Genomic DNA, 17,620 nt, shown 5'->3' on the forward strand with positions numbered 1-17,620 from the left:
CAAACCCCTTGCAATGCAGGAATCACAGCTAAAGAATCCATGACAGACGGCCATCCAACCTCTGCTTTAAAACCCCTAAAGAATGAGAGTCCGCCACCTTCCAAGGGAGTCCTTCCCACTGTCCAATAGCTCTTACCATCAGAAAGTTCTTCCTAATGTTTAGTCGGAATTTCCTTTCTTGTACAGTGGTATCTCTGGTTGCGAACGGGATCCATTCCGGAGGCCCGTTCGCAACAAAGAATACAACCCGCAGCGGCATGTCTGCGCATGTGCGGGTTGTGATTCGTCGCTTCTGCGCATGCGCATGACGTCATTTTGTGCGCATGCGTGAGCGGCGAAACCCAGAAGTAACCCTTTCCGGTACTTCCGGGTTGCCGTGGGACATAACCTGAAAGAATGTAACATGAAGTGGACCTAACATGAGGTATGACTGTACAGTGGTGCCCCGCAAGACGAATGCCTCGCAAGATGAAAAACCCGCTAGACGAAAGGGTTTTCCGTTTTTGAGTTGCTTCGCAAGACAAATTTCCCTATGGGCTTGCTTCGCAGGACGAAAACGTCTTGCGAGTCTTGCGATTTTTTTCGCTTTCCCCCCCTTTTTCTAAGCCGCTAAGCCGCTAATAGCCTTTTAGCCGCTAAGCCGCTAAGCCTTTAATAGCCGCTAAACCGCTAAACCGCTAGTAGCGCTAATCCGCTAAGCTGCTAATAGGGTTGCTTCGCAAGACGAAAAAACCGCTAGACGAAGAGACTCACGGAACGAATTATTTTCGTCTTGCGATGCACCACTGTAATTTGAATCCATCTCTTTGAGTTCTACCTTCCAGAGCAGGAGAATGATGCTTTGAATTATTGCCTTTTGTTAGAACAGCAAGAAATAAAACAGAAGCTAACAGGAAGGGCCATGGGACAGCCCTTGAGATAGTTGAAGATGGCAGTTAGGAGGGCCACCACATGGAAGATGGAGTAAGATTGCTTTCTGCTACTCCACAGTTAAGGGTTTTTTGCAAAGCCTCAGCTTTAAGTGCCTCTCTGGGATAGTGAAAGAAAGGTAGTATAACTGAGAATGTGTTAGATGGTAATAAAGATGTTTATTATTAATCTCTAGACCTGGTACCAAGTTATTGTTTGGGCTCACTGACCCCTTGTCTGATTTGAAGCACCGGGAAACTGAGTCCTTTCGCTTCTTTGAGGCACCTTTGCTTAAGCTTCTGCTGCCATGGCTGCTCCACTTATATTCACAGGTAACCATGTTACAGTCAGGTGTGTCAAAGAGGGATAAGAGGTTGATACTGTCGTCGTTTATTGCAGTCTTCTGCTGCTTTATACAGAAGGAAAAGTCCCAAAGTGACTTGAAAGTCTCAAAGCGACAATATGAAATGCAACAAATAAAAGCAATTCAAAACCAGAACATTGAATACAAAATATACTGATCCAATAACATATTAGTAAGTGCAAGTCTTATCCACTTCGCTAAAAGGTGAGCAGCAACATAAGAAGCTAATGCGATTACCAAGGGCCTGAGTGAATAAAAAGGTGCCAGGTGTGTCTCCTTGGGGGAGAGCATTCAACAGACAGTGGAGCCACCACTGAAAAGACCTATTTTCATTCACCTTCTGCACCTTCCTCAGGTGGGGCCTACAGAGAAGGCCTCTGATGAAGATGGCAGGGTCTGGCCTGGATAAAATTTCGGACAATCTTATTTGCATGGATTTTTTTTCTGATCGTCATCTCGCTCCTTGATTTCAATGAGGTTGGGAGTTTCAGTAAAAAACACAAACACTTCTCACATATTCTAACTACTATGGATAATTATGTGTGTGTGTGTGTGTGTGTGTGTGTGTGTGTGTTACACACATTCTATGCATTAATACTCATAAAGTTACCAGTACCGAAACAGAAACGTACAATACATAGAACAGTAGAAAATAAGCCTTCAAAATGTACAAACTTGGGATCCAAATGCACCATAGCTTTAAAGCAGGATCATGCCACTTTAAACAGTCATGGCTTCCCCCAAAGAATCCTGGGAAGTGTAGTCTTTCAGGGTGCTGAGAGTTTTAGGAGACCCCTTACTCCCCTCACTGAGTTACAATTCCCAGAGGTCCCTGTGAAGGGGTTTTGGTTGTTAAACCACTCTGGGAATTGTAGCTCTCTAGGGGGAATAGGGGTGAACTGCCAACTCTCAGCACCCTTAACAAACTACAGTTCCCAGGATTCTTTGGGGGAAGCCATGATTCTTTGACTGTTTAAAGTGGCATGGTACTGCCTTAAAGGTATAATGCAGATGGGTGGGGTCTTGGTTTGTCCCTCTGGGGCAGGGGTTCTCAACCTGTGGGTCCCCAGATGTTGTTGGACTACAACTCCCATCATCCCCGAGCTCTGGCCTTGCTAGCTAGGGGTGTTGGGACTTGTAGTTCAACAATATCTAGGGACCCACAGGTTGAGAAAGGCTGCTCTGGGGTTTCCATAGAGCCAGCAAACAAGCACAAGAAATCTCCAACTGTAACTAGATAATTAAGACTGTCCCTTTTACCAGCTGCCTAAATTCTGTGTTTCTGCAATACTACACTCTGCAGGATAGTTCTAGAGTAAATAATATTAGCTTCACATATCTTAAAGGTAAGATTTGTACTTTGATATGCAGGCCATCCCAGCGTACAGCTTACAAAACAGCATAGACCTTGGTTGCCTCCAAGTGCCGAGCCACCATTTTGCTTCAGGTTATTCCCAACCCGCCATCCCAAAACCACTGTTTTGTACTTGGCTTTGAATGCGGGATGGGGAGGGAAGACTCAGGGATCAGGGCGGAGAAAAGACTAAAGCAGGGTTTCACAAACTTGTGTCTCCAGCTGCTGTTGGACTACAACTCCCATCATCCCTAGCTAGCTGGACCAGTGGTTAGGGATCATGGGAACTGTAGTCCAACAACAGCTGGAGACACAAGTTTGGGAAACCCTGACCTACAGTTTCCCCCTTCTGCTCTAGACAAGGTGACACTCTATCTCCAAACTGGATTTGCTCTTGGTTAACACCTGCGCTGAGGTCTCGCTGAAAGCATTCTCAAACGCTGCAAGGACCGACGTCCTCAGCTTCTCCCTGAAGTCATGCCCTACGAAGACATACAGGAAAGGGTTCAGGCAGCTGTTGACGTAGGCCAGACCTGAGGCCAAAGGTACCCCCACCACCAGAATGGTCTGCAGCCAGGGCGTTACTGTGGTGACTGACATCTCCAGGAAGGAGAAGACGTGATAGGGGAACCAGCAAATGAAGAAGGCCAAGACAACTGCCACCATGATCTTGAAGGGTCTGCCTGAGCGTGTGAGGCGGCTGCCCTTCAGCCTGGCTGTGATGATGCCGTAACAGAACAAGATGATGGTGAACGGCACCAGGAACCCAACCACGAAGCGGGTCATCACCATGGCTCGGTGACGATCCTCTCCCAGCTTGGCAACCTCCTCCGAGTCCAGGTCATCCGACAAGGCAAAGTTGTTGTAGCAGTGGGTGGTATTCTCCTCGCCGGAAGAGCTCCCGGTGTCCCGGAAGAAAAAGTATGGGGAGCTGAGAGCCATGGCTGCTAACCAGATGCCCAACGCCACCATAGAAGCCAGCCGGGGCGTGCGGTAGTTCTGGGCCCAGACGGGACAAGCCACAGAGACGCAGCGGTCCATGCTGATGACAGTGAGTAGGAAGACGCTGGCAAACATGTTGAGGAAGGCCACGGTGGTGTTGAGCTTGCACAGAGCCTTCCCAAAGGGCCAATGGAAGCCGAGGGCCATGTAGGCCACACTCAGCGGGAGGAAGAAAGTGAAGACAAAGTCGGCCAAGGCCAAGTTGAGGAACCAGACAGTGTTGACAGTCCTCTTCATGCGGAAGCCAGTGACGAAGATAACCAGGCCGTTCCCTATCACCCCCAGCAGGAAGGCCACGCTGTAGAGCACCATGGAGAGCAGATGCATGGAGTCGCGGAGGCCGCTGTTGTCGTCAAAGTCAGGATAGTCCTCATAGTCTCCATAAAGGCTTTCTTGTGAGGTGGCATTGTCGGCCATTTTGGAGAAAGAGAACTTGAGCGAAATTGGGGTGAAGGGTGACCTGTGGGAAAAGTAACTATGGTTTGAAAGGCATGGAGTAACATTATACACATACTGTTTGTTGAATGAGTTGGGTTAAGAAAAAAAATGGCCAGGGCATAAGGGATTAAAACAAGGCTGGAGAATCTGTGGCCCTCCAGGTCCAGTTGGACATGGATGCCCATCAGCCCCACCCACCATGCAAGACACAGATTCCACACTCTTGACCTGAAATGATTTACTCAGGCTTGTAAATGCTAGCTGCTGACTGGGTTGTTTATAATGATCGAGAATTACTTCCAGAGACTCGCACAAGGAAAATCCTTTCACCCCACCCTGTTAAGTCATTGATGACTCGTGTTGGCATATTTGTTTTACCCACAACACCATTTTCTGAGCCACTGCTATGGACTGCCGTCATATTTCTAGACTTTTTCAGCAGCCCTGAGGACTGGCAACTTGGGGGTTGCTTTTAAAAAGCCTACTGGCATCCTCAAGAAGCCAATTTTTCAATCAAGCATTAGACCATGTCCACATTTGCCCAGAATCCTGTAGGATATGCACTCTGCTTTATTATCTAAGTTCTGAACAGGGATTGAAAATAAGGACAGAAACTATATACGACAGACATGTGCAATTGGTCCTCAATGGGTTTTTGTCTGCTTCTTTCTGTTTTTACAAAAGGCAGCCTCAGTGGAAGGACAGATGATGTAAGTGGCACCCCTCCCTGGACCTGCCCATTTCATTACTACTGCCCATTTATTTCACATCTCCTTTTAGGCAAAGCAAGTGGGAGCTAAGAAGGAAGAGAGGCGTTCAATTTTACCTAATTTGTGGTTCTCAATATGATACACCAGCAGCGTGCCCTCCAGATATTGTTGGATGACAACTCTCATTCAGCCACAATCACCATGGTCACTTGTCAGTGATGACGGGCTTCGTATTACATTCAAAAATGTATTACAGTTGGGGAAATTGCTTGCAAAAACATGCATATTAGTCAAAATGTGTGAGTTTAGGACAAATCCGCACGAAAACGCTGTTGAATTTTCATGAGGATTCTTTTTAAAAATCCAGAAATTGCTGCAGAAGAATGGTGAACTGAATTTAAGTTTGGAAAAACGAGAGACTGAGTAACCTAAAAGGACAGGTCTGCCCAGGGAGGCTGTTTCCCCTTCTATCACAGCTTCATGCTAAGAGGGGCACAGTCAACATGTCTCCACAGCAAGGCAGAGTAAGTCCTAGGGGCTCCAGGAGTTGGCAGCAACCCACTTCCTCGAGTATAAGCCTTGTTGGGTACCCAAGAATCCTGACCCTGGACCAGAGCTTTCAATCGTCCCTTATTTGGTGGGACAGTCCCTTATCCCAGGACCATGTCCCGCTGCTGTCCTTATTGATGAGGCTTCATTTGGCTGCTGGCTGGGCTTCCTGCCTTTGGCTCGGAGGGGCTCAGAAGTTGAACATACCTGTGCCCAGAAAATCCCTTATTTTGGCTGCTGGTCCCTTATTTTCAAATCTGTAAGTTGACAGCTATGCCCTGGACACTTGCTCTTCCCCAGGGGCTACAAACTCAAAATGGAAATTCTGCATCGGGTGGGGGGGGTGCTTTTAAACTCTTTCCACAGATGCCATTTTCCATTTTTTTAAAAGCTCGCCAAAAATATGTTTTTGGCCCTGCAAAGAAAAGCTACAGGTTCCTAACACACTTACCATTTTCAGAACTGCTTTTTTCTATCTGCTCTTCCCGGTGTTTGGGATTTATTCAAAAGCTAGAGGATTCGGCGCAGATCCCAGAGAAGGAAGATGAAAAATGCCACAAGCAGCTATACACCGTTTAGCCACTAAGTGGAAGTAGAGATTTAAACTAGCAGCAAGTTTCTCTCCAACTTCTGCAACCTGCGAGTGCTGTGCACCTTCCTAGCATCTGCCTTGCACTTTCCAACAAAGCTGGGTATCGTGCCGGAACCAGTTTCACTTTCAAAAGAAAGATCCATAGGGAGCTGTAATTTTGTAAAGGTGCTGGCAATTCTTTTCTCCAGAGTCCTAACCTTACAAGTCCTTGGGACTGAAATGAGATTGAAAGCAAGGCTCGTTTGTAATTGGATACACTCCTTTCACCTAAAGCTATGCTTTCTGACTGAACTCTTCCTCTAACCCACAGGTGTCAAACACAAGGCCCGCGGGCCAAATCCGGCCCGCCAGACCTCCTCATGTGGCCCGTGTAGCCTCCCGCGGCCGGCAGCCTTCACCTTTTATTTTCGCTTCTTTTTTTTTTGACCCAAGAAAGTTTACATGGTGCGGCTCCCTACTCGCCTCCCCCCGTCGCTCTTAAGGACGTGGCTGCTGCTTCAAATGTCCCCGCGTCTCTCAACTTGCGCCTTCGTCTTCGGGGGCCGAAGCGAGGAGGGCAGCTGGCTTCTCTCTCCTGCTCACTGCTCAAAAAGAGCAAGCGGAAGGTCAGGTCTCTCCGCGCCGCGGAGGGGGAGTTTTTCTCCTCGGAGAAACTTTTTTATTCCAGCCTTGGATCTTCTCCGGGGATGCTGGATTCCGGCGTGCAAACTCGCCCTGCGGGAGGCGTCCTCTTCTCCTCCGCGCTGGATTTCACCAGCCCCGGGCTTCCCTTCCTCTTCATTTCGCCTCCCTCTCCATCTTTGCACAGCCAGCCTTTCCAGGACCGACGAAGCCCGTGATCAAGTTGTTCTTTGGGAATATGGGGTGGCTGTGGGGGGGGGGGTGAGTGGGAGAGAGAGAGAGGCGCGCGCACACACTCCAAACACCCTTAAAATAAATGTAAAGTGGGGATGGTGGTGATGATGGCCGTGATGGGAGGGGGCTGTGTTCCCTGGCACCCCCTCCGCTCCCCGCCCCCCACCTCCTCCTCCTCCTCTTGCAATTTCGCGGCAAGCCAAGCGAGGAAGGCGATCTGGCGCCCGGCTCTCTATCTCAGCTCCACAAGTTGGACTCCGCGCCCGCGCAGCGGCTCTGGGCGGTTCTCCCTGCCTTCCGGCACATGTCAGTCCCGCTGGCACATTCCTGGGAGGAGATCGGACACGACTCCTTGCAGCCCTTCCATCACTCGGTCACACAATTGGGCGGCTCGCTCTCCGCCCTGCCAGCAGCTCCGCCTTGATCTCTCCCTCCCGCCTCGGGGAAGGAAAGGAAGAAGCCGGGGATCCAGTTGCAGGCAGCGTGCTCGCGCTCTTTCGCCTTTTGCGCTATGCAATGGCACCCCGAGATGGGGGGGGGGCAGGGGAATTAGCCAAGGAAAATGAGAGTGCACAAGGCATGTTGATGCTTTCCTGTCAGAGCGCTCTCTCTCTCTCTCTCTCCCCCCCCCCACACACATTTTATTTACAGCCCCATGCCGAATGTTTACTCAGAAGCCAGCCTCACTTTCTTCGACAGGAGTTTCAAGTAAATGCACATAGGATTGCAGCAATCGTCTCATTAGGGCTCATTATTTGTAACAACTTTGTTTCCTAGTTCTGCTGGATCTCTCAGTGGCCTTTGATACAATCGACCATAGCATCCTTCTGGACCGTCTACATTATTACAAAAAACAGTAATAATTGAATGCAGTGAATGTAGGACTATGTGTCCACTCTTTATTATCATAGAGTGGACACATAGTCCTACAGATACAACCGGCCCTTTGAGGGTGACCAAACTGCTGATGCGGCCCCCAATGAATTTGAGTTTGACACCCCTGCTCTAACCCATAGGTAGGCAAACTAAGGCCCAGGGGCCAGATCTGGCCCAATCGCCTTCTAAATCCAGCCTGCAGACAGTCTGGGAATCAGCATGTTTTTACATGGGTAGAATGTGCCCTTTTATTTAAACTGCATCTCTGGGTTATTTGTGGGGCATAGGAATTCGTTCATTTCCCCCCCCCTCAAAATATAGTCCGGCCCCCCACAAGGTCTGAGGGACAGTGGACTGCCCCCCTGCTGAAAAAGTTTGCTAACCCCTGCTGGATGGGGTAATGTGGGACTTAAAGCCCCCATCAGCCCCAATCAAAGTGGCAAAACAGGACCGGGCTCCTGTTCCTTTAATACTTGTGTCGATGGGGGAAGCTTCAGCAAGTGTACCTCTGTAAGCACAACTCTTAAAGGTGCAGGAGCTGTGTCCCATTCATTTATTTCAGCTAAGGTTGGGCAAATTGATCCATTTCAGGTTTTTTGTTGTTTCCAAAATTCTGTTCTCCACATTTCACGAATTAACATTTTCAAGGCAAAGGGGAACCCTCAAGAAAATTTGCCAACATTTAACGCGAATTTCTCCTAATACACACATTTGTATGCAATTTTGACTAATGCACAAATTTTTGCAAAGCAATTTCCACCCCCATCCCCCCAATATAATGCAGTACACTTTATCCCAATATATGCATATTTGCACACATTACTTGGCTGAATAACTGCACTGCAAAATTCAGAAAAGTACACATTTAGTCACTTACGTGCCTTTTCTTTTTAGAGCTTTGGCAGGCACATGTAACTTTTTTGTTGCCGCGGCCACCTTTAGGTTGGTCTGGTTGCTATGAGTCTGGCTCTCAATCCAAAGCCCTTCCTTAAACGGGCTGACTGAGAAGTCAGTGATGGTGAAGCTGAAGTGGGGGGTGGAATACAAAGGCTACCTCACCTCCGTCAATGGCTACATGAACATGCAGCTTGCAAATACAGAAGAATATATTGATGGTGCATTATCTGGGCACCTTGGTGGAGTTCTGATAAGGTGCGATAATGTCCTTTAAATAAGGGGTGAAGAAGAAGAAGAAGAAGAAGAAGAAGAAGAAGAAGAAGAAGAAGAAGAAGAAGAAGAAGAAGAAGAAGGGGAAGGAGAAATGAGAGAATAACGATTTTGGGGGGAAGTTGTTGTTTTTTAACTGTAATAAGAAATTTAGTTGTCCGGTTTTGTTGGTTTGCTTTTCAAAGGTTTTGTCAAGTAACATTTTTTATGGCCAAAAAATAAACATTGTCACTGAAGAAAAATTACCACTATGGAAGAAAAATAAACATACTATTTCTGACAGAAAAGAAAAGAAAAGAAAAGAAAAGAGTATACATTTCAAAGGATGGCTGTGTTTCAGTTTGCTTACTGTTTCAGAAAGTGCTAATTTGGTGGGTACACCTTTACATTTCAACTGAATCAAATTTCTCCTCCACCCCTAGTTTCAACGGGGCTTGCTGAAAACTTCAATGTGCATAGATTTTCCTCTGGAAAAAAAGGACAAAAACAGCAGAGGAACACTCGGTTCAGAGCCACAGCCCCCAAAATATCATCTTTAGCCACAGCAAAAGGATTTGTTTTGCACATGTCTTGCAGGACTTCACATTTCTTTTTCTTTCTTTCTTTTTTGGGTCTGTTAGCGCACCAGATGCCATGCAATTAGAAACTTTCCTTTGGCCAAGTCCAAAACTGCACTGCATCTGCCGTGGTTGGGATTGCATAGTCCAAGTGATCATTTTACGAGCTTCTCTCCAAATTTATTTTATTCATATGTTTATTTAAAATATTTTTAGGATGCCTTTCTGGGCAAATGCCTGCCCAAAGTGGCTTAAAGACAAAATCAACAACTGAGGAATAGAATAATAATAACACAAAAAGATGCCCTAGTTCTAGGTGTTGGGAGGTTTGAAGAACTGGTGGGTCAGAGAAAGAGGAGAGGGAAAAGAGGGAAAAGATGATCATGTAAGGGTTGTGAACATGGTGCCCACTGTAGAATCAAAGAACTGCAGAGTTGGAAGGGACCACAAGGGACATCTAGTCCAACCCCTGCAATGCAGAAATATTTTGCCCAACATGGGGCTCAAACCCATAACCCTGAGATTAAGAGTCTCATGCTATACCAACTGAGCTATCCCATATGCTGGGGTTGGGTAGGGCAGATGTCACGGACTTCCATCATCCCTGATCATTGGCTGGGCAGGTTGGGGCTGATGGGAGTCGCTGCCCAGAATCTTTGGAGGGTACTGGCAACCCCTGCTGTTATCCATCTATGTCCCTGGAAGAATGCCCATAGCTACAGGGTTGCACCACCAAGAAAAAGAAAGAAGCCAGCAGGTGTGGTTTGCCCTGCCCTGCCCTACAGAAATGAACAGAATTATAGCAGAGGCAGACAGAGTTAGGATGATCGAATATCCTACATTACAAATGACAGTCCTCTGTTGAAACCAGGCCAAGTCTGGTTCAAATATATGGCACTGGGTAGTCCCCAACTGAGTTCTAAGCAGAGGAGACCCTATGGAATGGATGGGCCTGTTCTTGTTTTTTGTGGAGGGGGAGAAGGGAGGGAGGGGGCTTAATGAAATCTGCAATGCCAACTTCTTCCAATTTCAACCAAACCCCACATCCGTTTGCCTTCTAAGAAGAGTTACAAAGGGGGCATGCACCACAAAACCTAAGGTGGGTTGACTTGCCCTGCTACCAATTGAATCCTCCTTCTCAGTCCCTTATTTGACCCAGAGGTATACGAGTAGCCTGAGCAAGATAAGGACGATGATTTCAAATGATTATCACCTTTCACCCTACAGGTCTGGAATAAAGGTAAAGGGACCCCTGACCATTAGGTCCAGTCATAACCGACTCTGGGGTTGCGGCACTCATCTCACTTTATTGGCCAAGGGAGCCGGCGTACAGCTTCCGGGTCATGTGGCCAGCATGACTAAGCCCCTTCTGGCGAACCAGAGCAGTGCACGGAAATGCCGTTTACCTTCCCGCCAGAGTGGTACCTATTTATCTACTTGCACTTTGACGTGCTTTTGAACTGCTAGGTTGGCAGGAGCAGGGACCCAGCAACGGGAGCTCACTCTGTCGTGGGGATTCGAACCGCCGACCTTCTGATTGGCAAGTCCTAGGCTCTGTGGTTTAACCCACAGCACCACCCGCGTCAGGTCCGGAATGGATTGGAACAATTCTTAAATACAGGTAACTCATAACTGATGAACATTTTACTTGCATACATTCAGCTTTACACTCTTGGCAAACCAAAACAAAAAACAACATTAAAAGGGGGGTGGAAAGGGGCTGAATGTTCAGAGGGGCTGCTGCAAAGAATGCCCCATCATGAGCCATCATCCATCGAACTCCTGAGGTCAGTGGAATGTGAGCACCTTAAATTGGGCCCAGAAGCAAACTGGCAACCAAGGCACCTGTTTTGAAACAGCAGCTAGTCACTGCATTTGGGGCCACTTGAAGTTTCCAAGTAATCTTCAAGGGCAGCCCACATAGAGATTTGCAGCACCCCAAGCCTGAGCAGCTTGAATAAGGGACTCTGGGACTTCAAGACTCTCATGCAGCACTGGGGTGAATAAGAAACTGGGAACGAGGAGCCAATACTAGCTTCACAGGGCAAAATGAGGGGGACGTGAAAAGCGGTTTGGCAATCACAATTCGATTATGGTGATTGTGCCACATTACGGCACTCAAAACTGGGAGGCATGTCAATAACGCTAACTGCGTATGTTATGCTTTAATTTCCCCCCACAGTTTTGTTTGTTAAAAAATTTTAGGGCAGATTTTTTAAAAAAAATGCATTCTGCTTCCACAAAGCAAACCTACATTTATTTTGCATTCAGAAAAATGACAGGCAAACAGCATCAATAATAGACTTCCGACTTATTACAGGTGGAGCTTGGGAAATGCAATTGTGCCAGCCCCTAGAGCAGAGATGGGGAAGCTATGCCACCACCACCCAGACCTTTTTGGACTGCATCCCCCAACATCCCTGACCACACTGGCTGCAACTGATTGGAGTCCAATAACACATGAAAGAAGAAGAAGAAGAGTTTGGATTTGATATCCTGCCTTACACTCCCTTTAAGGAGTCTCAAAGCGGATAACATTCTCCTTTCCCTTCCTCCCCCACAACAAACACTCTGTGAGGTGAGTGGGGCTGAGAGACTTCAGAGAAGTGTGACTAGCCCAAGGTCACCCAGCAGCTGCATGTGGAGGAGCGGAGACGCGAACCCGGTTCCCCAGATTACGAGACTACCGCTCTTAACCACTACACCACACTGGCTCTCACACTGGGTCACAGCTTCCCCACTCCTGCACTAGAATCTCAGGCTATGGCCAGGAAGACCTGGGTCTAGGATTGCATGAATCTCACTGGGGGACCCTGACTTGGTCAACTTGCACTTTCAGCCAAATCTCCCTCGCAGGGTTGTTGTGAAGGTAATAAGGGAGGGAGCTATGTGCTGCCAACTTTCAGTGCCCCACAGACTGCTCTCAAGTCAGATCCCACTTTCCTGCCTTCTTAGGTAAAGGTAAAGGGACCCCTGACCATTAGGTCCAGTCGCGGACGACTCTGGGGTTGCAGCGCTCATCTCACTTTATTGGCCAAGGGTGCCGGCGTACAACTTGCGAGTCATGTGGCCAGCATGACTAAGCTGCTTCTGGCGAACCAGAGCAGCACACGGAAATGCCATTTACCTTCCCGCCGGAGCGGTACCTATTTGTCTACTTGCACTTGGACATGCTTTTAAACTGCTAAGTTGGCAGGAGCAGGGACTGAGCAACAGGAGCTCATCCCGTTACGGGGATTCGAACCGCCGACCTTCTGATCGGCAAGCCCTAGGCTCTGTGGTTTAGACCATGGCGCCACCCGTGTCCCTGCCTTCTTATCTACACCCAATCCAGGGGGTGGCATTGCCAGCCAGCTTCCTCCCCCTTAGCCTCAGTGTTGTCCAGTATTTTGCACCTCAGCATGGAAGAGGATGGAGATGAAAAGTAGAATTAATTGGCTCCACCAGCCATTAGCTCTGGCTCCACCTACTGTTAGGCTTCTGTTTCCGGCCCTACCATTCTCCAGTGCACAACACCCACCACTGCATGATGAAATGAGAAGGAAGGAACAAACAAACAAACAAAGGAGGTGCAATAACAATCTATAAACTTCCTGAATGGGTGTTCAAACCCTACATACCACCCCACCAACGATGCTACCGAAGGGAAATTATATCAGCCTTACCTTTGAGCCCTTATCTCCCTAAATCTTTCTGCTTTTCTCACCTTCCTGGCCTCTGTACCTCTGGTTCTGGGGCTCTTCAGGGACCTTCTGTCTGTCTCTGAGCCCTCTGAGAGCCGCTGGTCCCTTGCAGGCTAGAGAGACTCACAGGTTGGGTGTGTGCATTCCTAGGGAGATGGAGAGTCCGGACGTGTGGCTTGAGGGATCGTCCATTACCCGCAAACCATTGCTCAATCACATTACTTTGGCAGCCTGCAGAGAGCTGGCACTGGGATCGCAGCAGGGGCAGGCTTAACCCTTTAACCCCTGGGCTAAACAACGGCTCGGCGCAGCACTGACGTTCCTCACAGCCCACCTCAAACATACCACGCCGGTATTGGCAAAGTCTTGGCACTCCAGAACAGGAGCTAGTATTATATCAATCATCCAGCCCAGTTAATTGCTTCCAGAGGGTGAGGTGAGCTAGAGGTCATAGCCCATACCTAACATAAAGATCCCTTCCCAAACGATCACCTTTCAGGCAGAGGTCCCAGAGTAAAACTCAGACTTGTTTGGTTGGGAGAGCTCCGTTCTCAACTTCAGCTTGCAAAAACAGAGTAAATTTCAAAAGTAAAAAAAATAAAAGCAGTGTTAGGGTTATTGAATGGATTTTCATATGTACTGGATTGATCTCAAGGAGTTTGCTTGTGCATGTTAGGACTTCCTCTGTGTCAAAGTTTGGCATGGCTTAGTTTCAACTTAAAAAAAGGTACCGTATTTTTCGCACCATAGGACGCACTTTTTCCCCTCCAAAAATGAAGGGGAAATGTGTGTGCGTCCTATGGTGCGAATGCAGGCTTTCGCTGAAGCCTGGAGAGTGAGAGGGGTCGGTGCGCACCAACCCCTCACGCTCTCCAGGCTTCGCACACCTCTCCGCAAGCAGCGGGAGCCCAGCGCTGGGCTCCCGCTGCTTGCGGAGAGTTGCCGGCATGCCGAAGCCTGCGTGCGCTGAGATCAGCGCGTCCAGGCTTCGCGGACCTCCCCACAAGCAGCGGGAGCGCTCCCGCTGCTTGCGGAGAGTTGCCGGCATGCCGAAGCCTGCGCGCGCTGAGATCAGCGCGTCCAGGCTTCGCGGACCTCCCCGCAAGCAGCGGGAGCGCTCCCGCTGCTTGCGGAGTGTTGCCTGCATGCCGAAGCCTGCGCGCGCTGAGATCAGCGCGTCCAGGCTTCGCGGACCTCCCCGCAAGCAGCGGGAGCGCTCCCGCTGCTGTGGAGAGTTGCTGGCATGCCGAAGCCTGCGCGCGCTGAGATCAGCGTGTCCAGGCTTCGCGGACCTCTCCACAAGCAGCGGGAGCCAGCACTGGGCTCCCACGGCTTGCAGAGAGCTGCCTGTTTGGGGGCTGGGGTCAGGGGAAGCTCGAGCTTCCCCCGCCCCAGCCCCACGCCTGTGGGGGAAATAATTTTTTCCCTTTATTTCCCCCCCAAAAAACTGGGTGCGCCCTATGGTCCGGTGCGCCCTATGGTGGGAAAAATACGGTATGTGTTATATACTAAGCTTGGATCCTAGAACAATAGGCAAGCAGGATCCTAGAATGCAACAACTGATCGGCCTGCAGGAAAACACCAATCAGGCTCCAGGAGGAAGTTAATCAGGCTATTAGGCTGGTAGGATCCTAGAATGCAACAACTGATTGGCCTGCAGGAAAAGACCAATCAGGCTCCAGGAGGGAAGCAGAATCAGCCAATCAGAAGGGACTCATTGTGTAAATAATGTATATAAAAGCCTGAGGTTTGGGGGGCAATTCAATCACTGTTTTACAAGCTGCAATAAAGAGCATGAAATCACTACAGGACTCCAAGTATATTTCAGTATGTGTCCCACCGAAGGAGGGAGGTAGACCAGGGCAACAGACAGTTCTTGGGGGGGGGGGGTTCTAGAGATGATGACTCATGCTTCTTCCTCCCAGAAGGTCCTGGCACAAACTGATCCTGCACATCACCTAACAGAATGCCTGATATCCATTCCCACATTCTGCCTTGAAGGCACTTACCAGTTACAGGCTCAGGCGTTATCGTCAGCCTTGTTTCTTCTCTCTATTTTCCCTCCATTGTTGAGCAGTGGGGAGCCTCCAACCCACAGTCTGAATTAGGCCCACAAGGCCATTTGCCCCAAATGTCACTCGCCCGCCCCATACCTAGGAATAGGGGTGAAGTTCAGTTCGCATTTAAAGTCAATGCTACCTAATTCACACTTTCTGAAATGCCAACCCAAACCCAACCATCCTTCAGAGGTCGCCCTTCTCCGAATTTTGCAATGCAGTTCTCCAGCCAGGAAACAGGTGCAAAAAAAGAAGAAGACGCATATACTGGGGTAAAGAGTGCATAAAAATGCAAATATTGGTGAAAATGACCAAAGAAATGCATTGTATTAGGGGAAATTGCTTTGCAAAGATGTGTCCATTAGGGGAAATGCACACCAAAATGCTGACTAATATTTATTTTTAAAAATATGTATTTAAAAATGTCAACAGATTTGGGAAAATGTGGAGAAATGAAGTTAAAATTGGAAGAGTGAGAAACTAAAATTGATAGGCCTGCCTATCGCTACCCACAACCAATCTCAAAGGGAGCCTTCAAATGTACCAATCCCTGCCCAAAGTGAGATAGATAGATGATAGATAGATATAGATAGATAGATAGATAGATAGATAGATAGATAGATAGATGATGATAGATAGATAGATAGATAGATAGATAGATAGATAGATAGATAGAGTGGTACCTCAGGTTAAGAACTTAATTCTTTCTGGAGGTCCGTTCTTCACCTGAAACTGTTCTTAACCTGAGGTACCACTTTAGCTAATGGGGCCTTCCACTGCCGCCACACGATTTCTGTTCTCATCCTGAAGCAAAGTTCTTAGCCCAAGGTACTATTTCTGGGTTAGCAGAGTTTGTAACCTGAAGCATCTGTAACCCGAAGTACCACTATATAGATGTAGATGTAGATTGGTGCTAAATACAACCCCTGCTGGAATCAAGACCCCCTGAGTGCAACCAGACCCTGTAGAAAGTGGGAAACGCAATCAGTGCCAATCAGTTGAACAGCACTTGACTGCAGCTCCCATTGTGATGGACTGCAGGGATCGTCCTTTGAAAGCTCCACATGAGTTCAAGCTGGTCTGCAAAGAAAGGAATCGGGAGCACACTTGGAATATTCTCCCAACTCTTTCCTTCGAAGCCGGTCCTCCTGACGTCACGGTGGCCCACGAGGGCGGGGCTGCTCAGAATCTACCCTGCCAGCTGGATCTTTTCCTTCGCTCCTGACGCAGAACTCTCCTGGAGAACTCCAAAAATTGCACTCTATCTTTTTGACTGTATTTTGGCTGGCCTAATAGAAGTATTGCTCTAATATGGGTTTTGGAATTTTACTTGCGGCCCAACGCAAACAGATGGTTGGATAATAATCAGTCTTATTACTCTTCCATGTCAGTTTTGCATGTGTCAATTTCCACCCTATTTTTACATTAACCTGCCATTAAAAAAACCCAACATATCAATACAAAGCTTAATATTTAAATGCAGCCATGACTGTTTAAAGGGGAATGATACTGCTTTAAATGTATAGTGAAGATGAGTAATAATAATAATAATAATAATAATAATAATAATAATAATAATAATTTATTTATACCCCACCCATCTGGCTGCGTTTCCCCAGCCACTCTGGGCAGCTTCCAACAAAATATTAAAATACAATAGTCTGTCAAACATTAAAAGCTTCCCTAAACAGGGCATCCCTCCTAATATGCACATTTTTAATGCACTTTTTCCTAATGTTCACCTTTTTTGCAAGCTATTTCCCCTAATGGAAATGGTTTCGATGTATAAATTTATTTTAATTGCTTTAATTACGAGATTGTTTTACACATGTTTTACCCTTGGCATTTTTACAGCTAAATCACTTCGGGATGTTTCATAGGAAGTGATTCACAAATGGAATGCAATAATATAATGCTTTTGTGGATGTTTCCTTTACTGATAAATGCATTTCCATGCATAATTGACCCTAACCTGCTCATTCTTATGCACATTCTCTTGCTTAGAGATCTGCATCACAAAAGTACGAATTTTGCAGGGCATTAAAATTCAAGCCAAACTGAATTCCTTCCCTATCCCTGGTATGTTCCCGGCTGAAAAAAAATTGCTTATGCTAGTGGCCAAATGATGGGCATAACGCCTGCAGTGGAGACACCTGGGCAATTGCAATAGATACTTTTGTAATGAAGCTGGCAATCCTATAGACAAGAAGCTGGTGTAAGTTAAGCGGGCATAAAGTACATCAGATCAAAACTCCATTCACTGATGGGTGAGTCCCCCTAAGCCTGGCAGAGGGAAAACAATCCTTTAAAATAGTGTTATAGTTACACCACCTTTTCACTGGCTTAGCAGGTCATGTGACTGAGCTAAACAGCTTCAGGATCCAGCCTAAGTCCCTCCTCTCTGGTCCCAAAATGCCATGCCCCTGCAACGCCCCATTTTAAGAGCTTATACTTCCATAGGATGGGGAATATGTGTTGGTGCACCTCCAGTCAAGCTGAGGGTGGGG

General features: G+C 47.6%; 1 protein-coding gene and 1 pseudogene across 2 annotated transcripts; one reads left to right on the top strand and one right to left on the bottom strand.

The window, feature by feature from the left end:
* Positions 1 to 1,068: 1,068 nt before the first annotated feature.
* LOC114603484 (chemerin-like receptor 1) lies at positions 1,069 to 13,419 on the bottom strand. Of its 2 annotated transcripts, none has more exons than XM_028742512.2 (2): positions 13,080 to 13,419; positions 1,069 to 4,089 (listed from the first exon to the last, which is right to left on the bottom strand). In XM_028742512.2, the coding sequence occupies exon 2, from the start codon at positions 4,044 to 4,046 to the stop codon at positions 2,982 to 2,984; it is 1,065 nt and encodes a 354-aa protein (XP_028598345.2). In that variant the 5' UTR covers positions 4,047 to 4,089; positions 13,080 to 13,419; the 3' UTR covers positions 1,069 to 2,981. The 2 variants fall into 2 exon arrangements, with proteins under 2 accessions (XP_028598345.2, XP_028598346.2); XM_028742513.2 differs by having other exon boundaries at positions 13,039 to 13,418.
* On the top strand, positions 8,607 to 8,925 carry LOC144328608 (small nuclear ribonucleoprotein F pseudogene; annotated as a pseudogene).
* Positions 13,420 to 17,620: the final 4,201 nt, after the last annotated feature.

This window comes from Podarcis muralis, chromosome 7 (genome assembly GCF_964188315.1).
Source record: "Podarcis muralis chromosome 7, rPodMur119.hap1.1, whole genome shotgun sequence".
In the NCBI taxonomy this organism is placed as follows: Eukaryota; Metazoa; Chordata; class Lepidosauria; order Squamata; family Lacertidae; genus Podarcis; species Podarcis muralis.

Coding starts and splice junctions, on each gene's coding strand:
- LOC114603484 (XM_028742512.2), bottom strand. CDS start 4,046: ATGGCCGACAATGCCACCTCACAAGAAAGCCTTTATGGAGACTATGAG.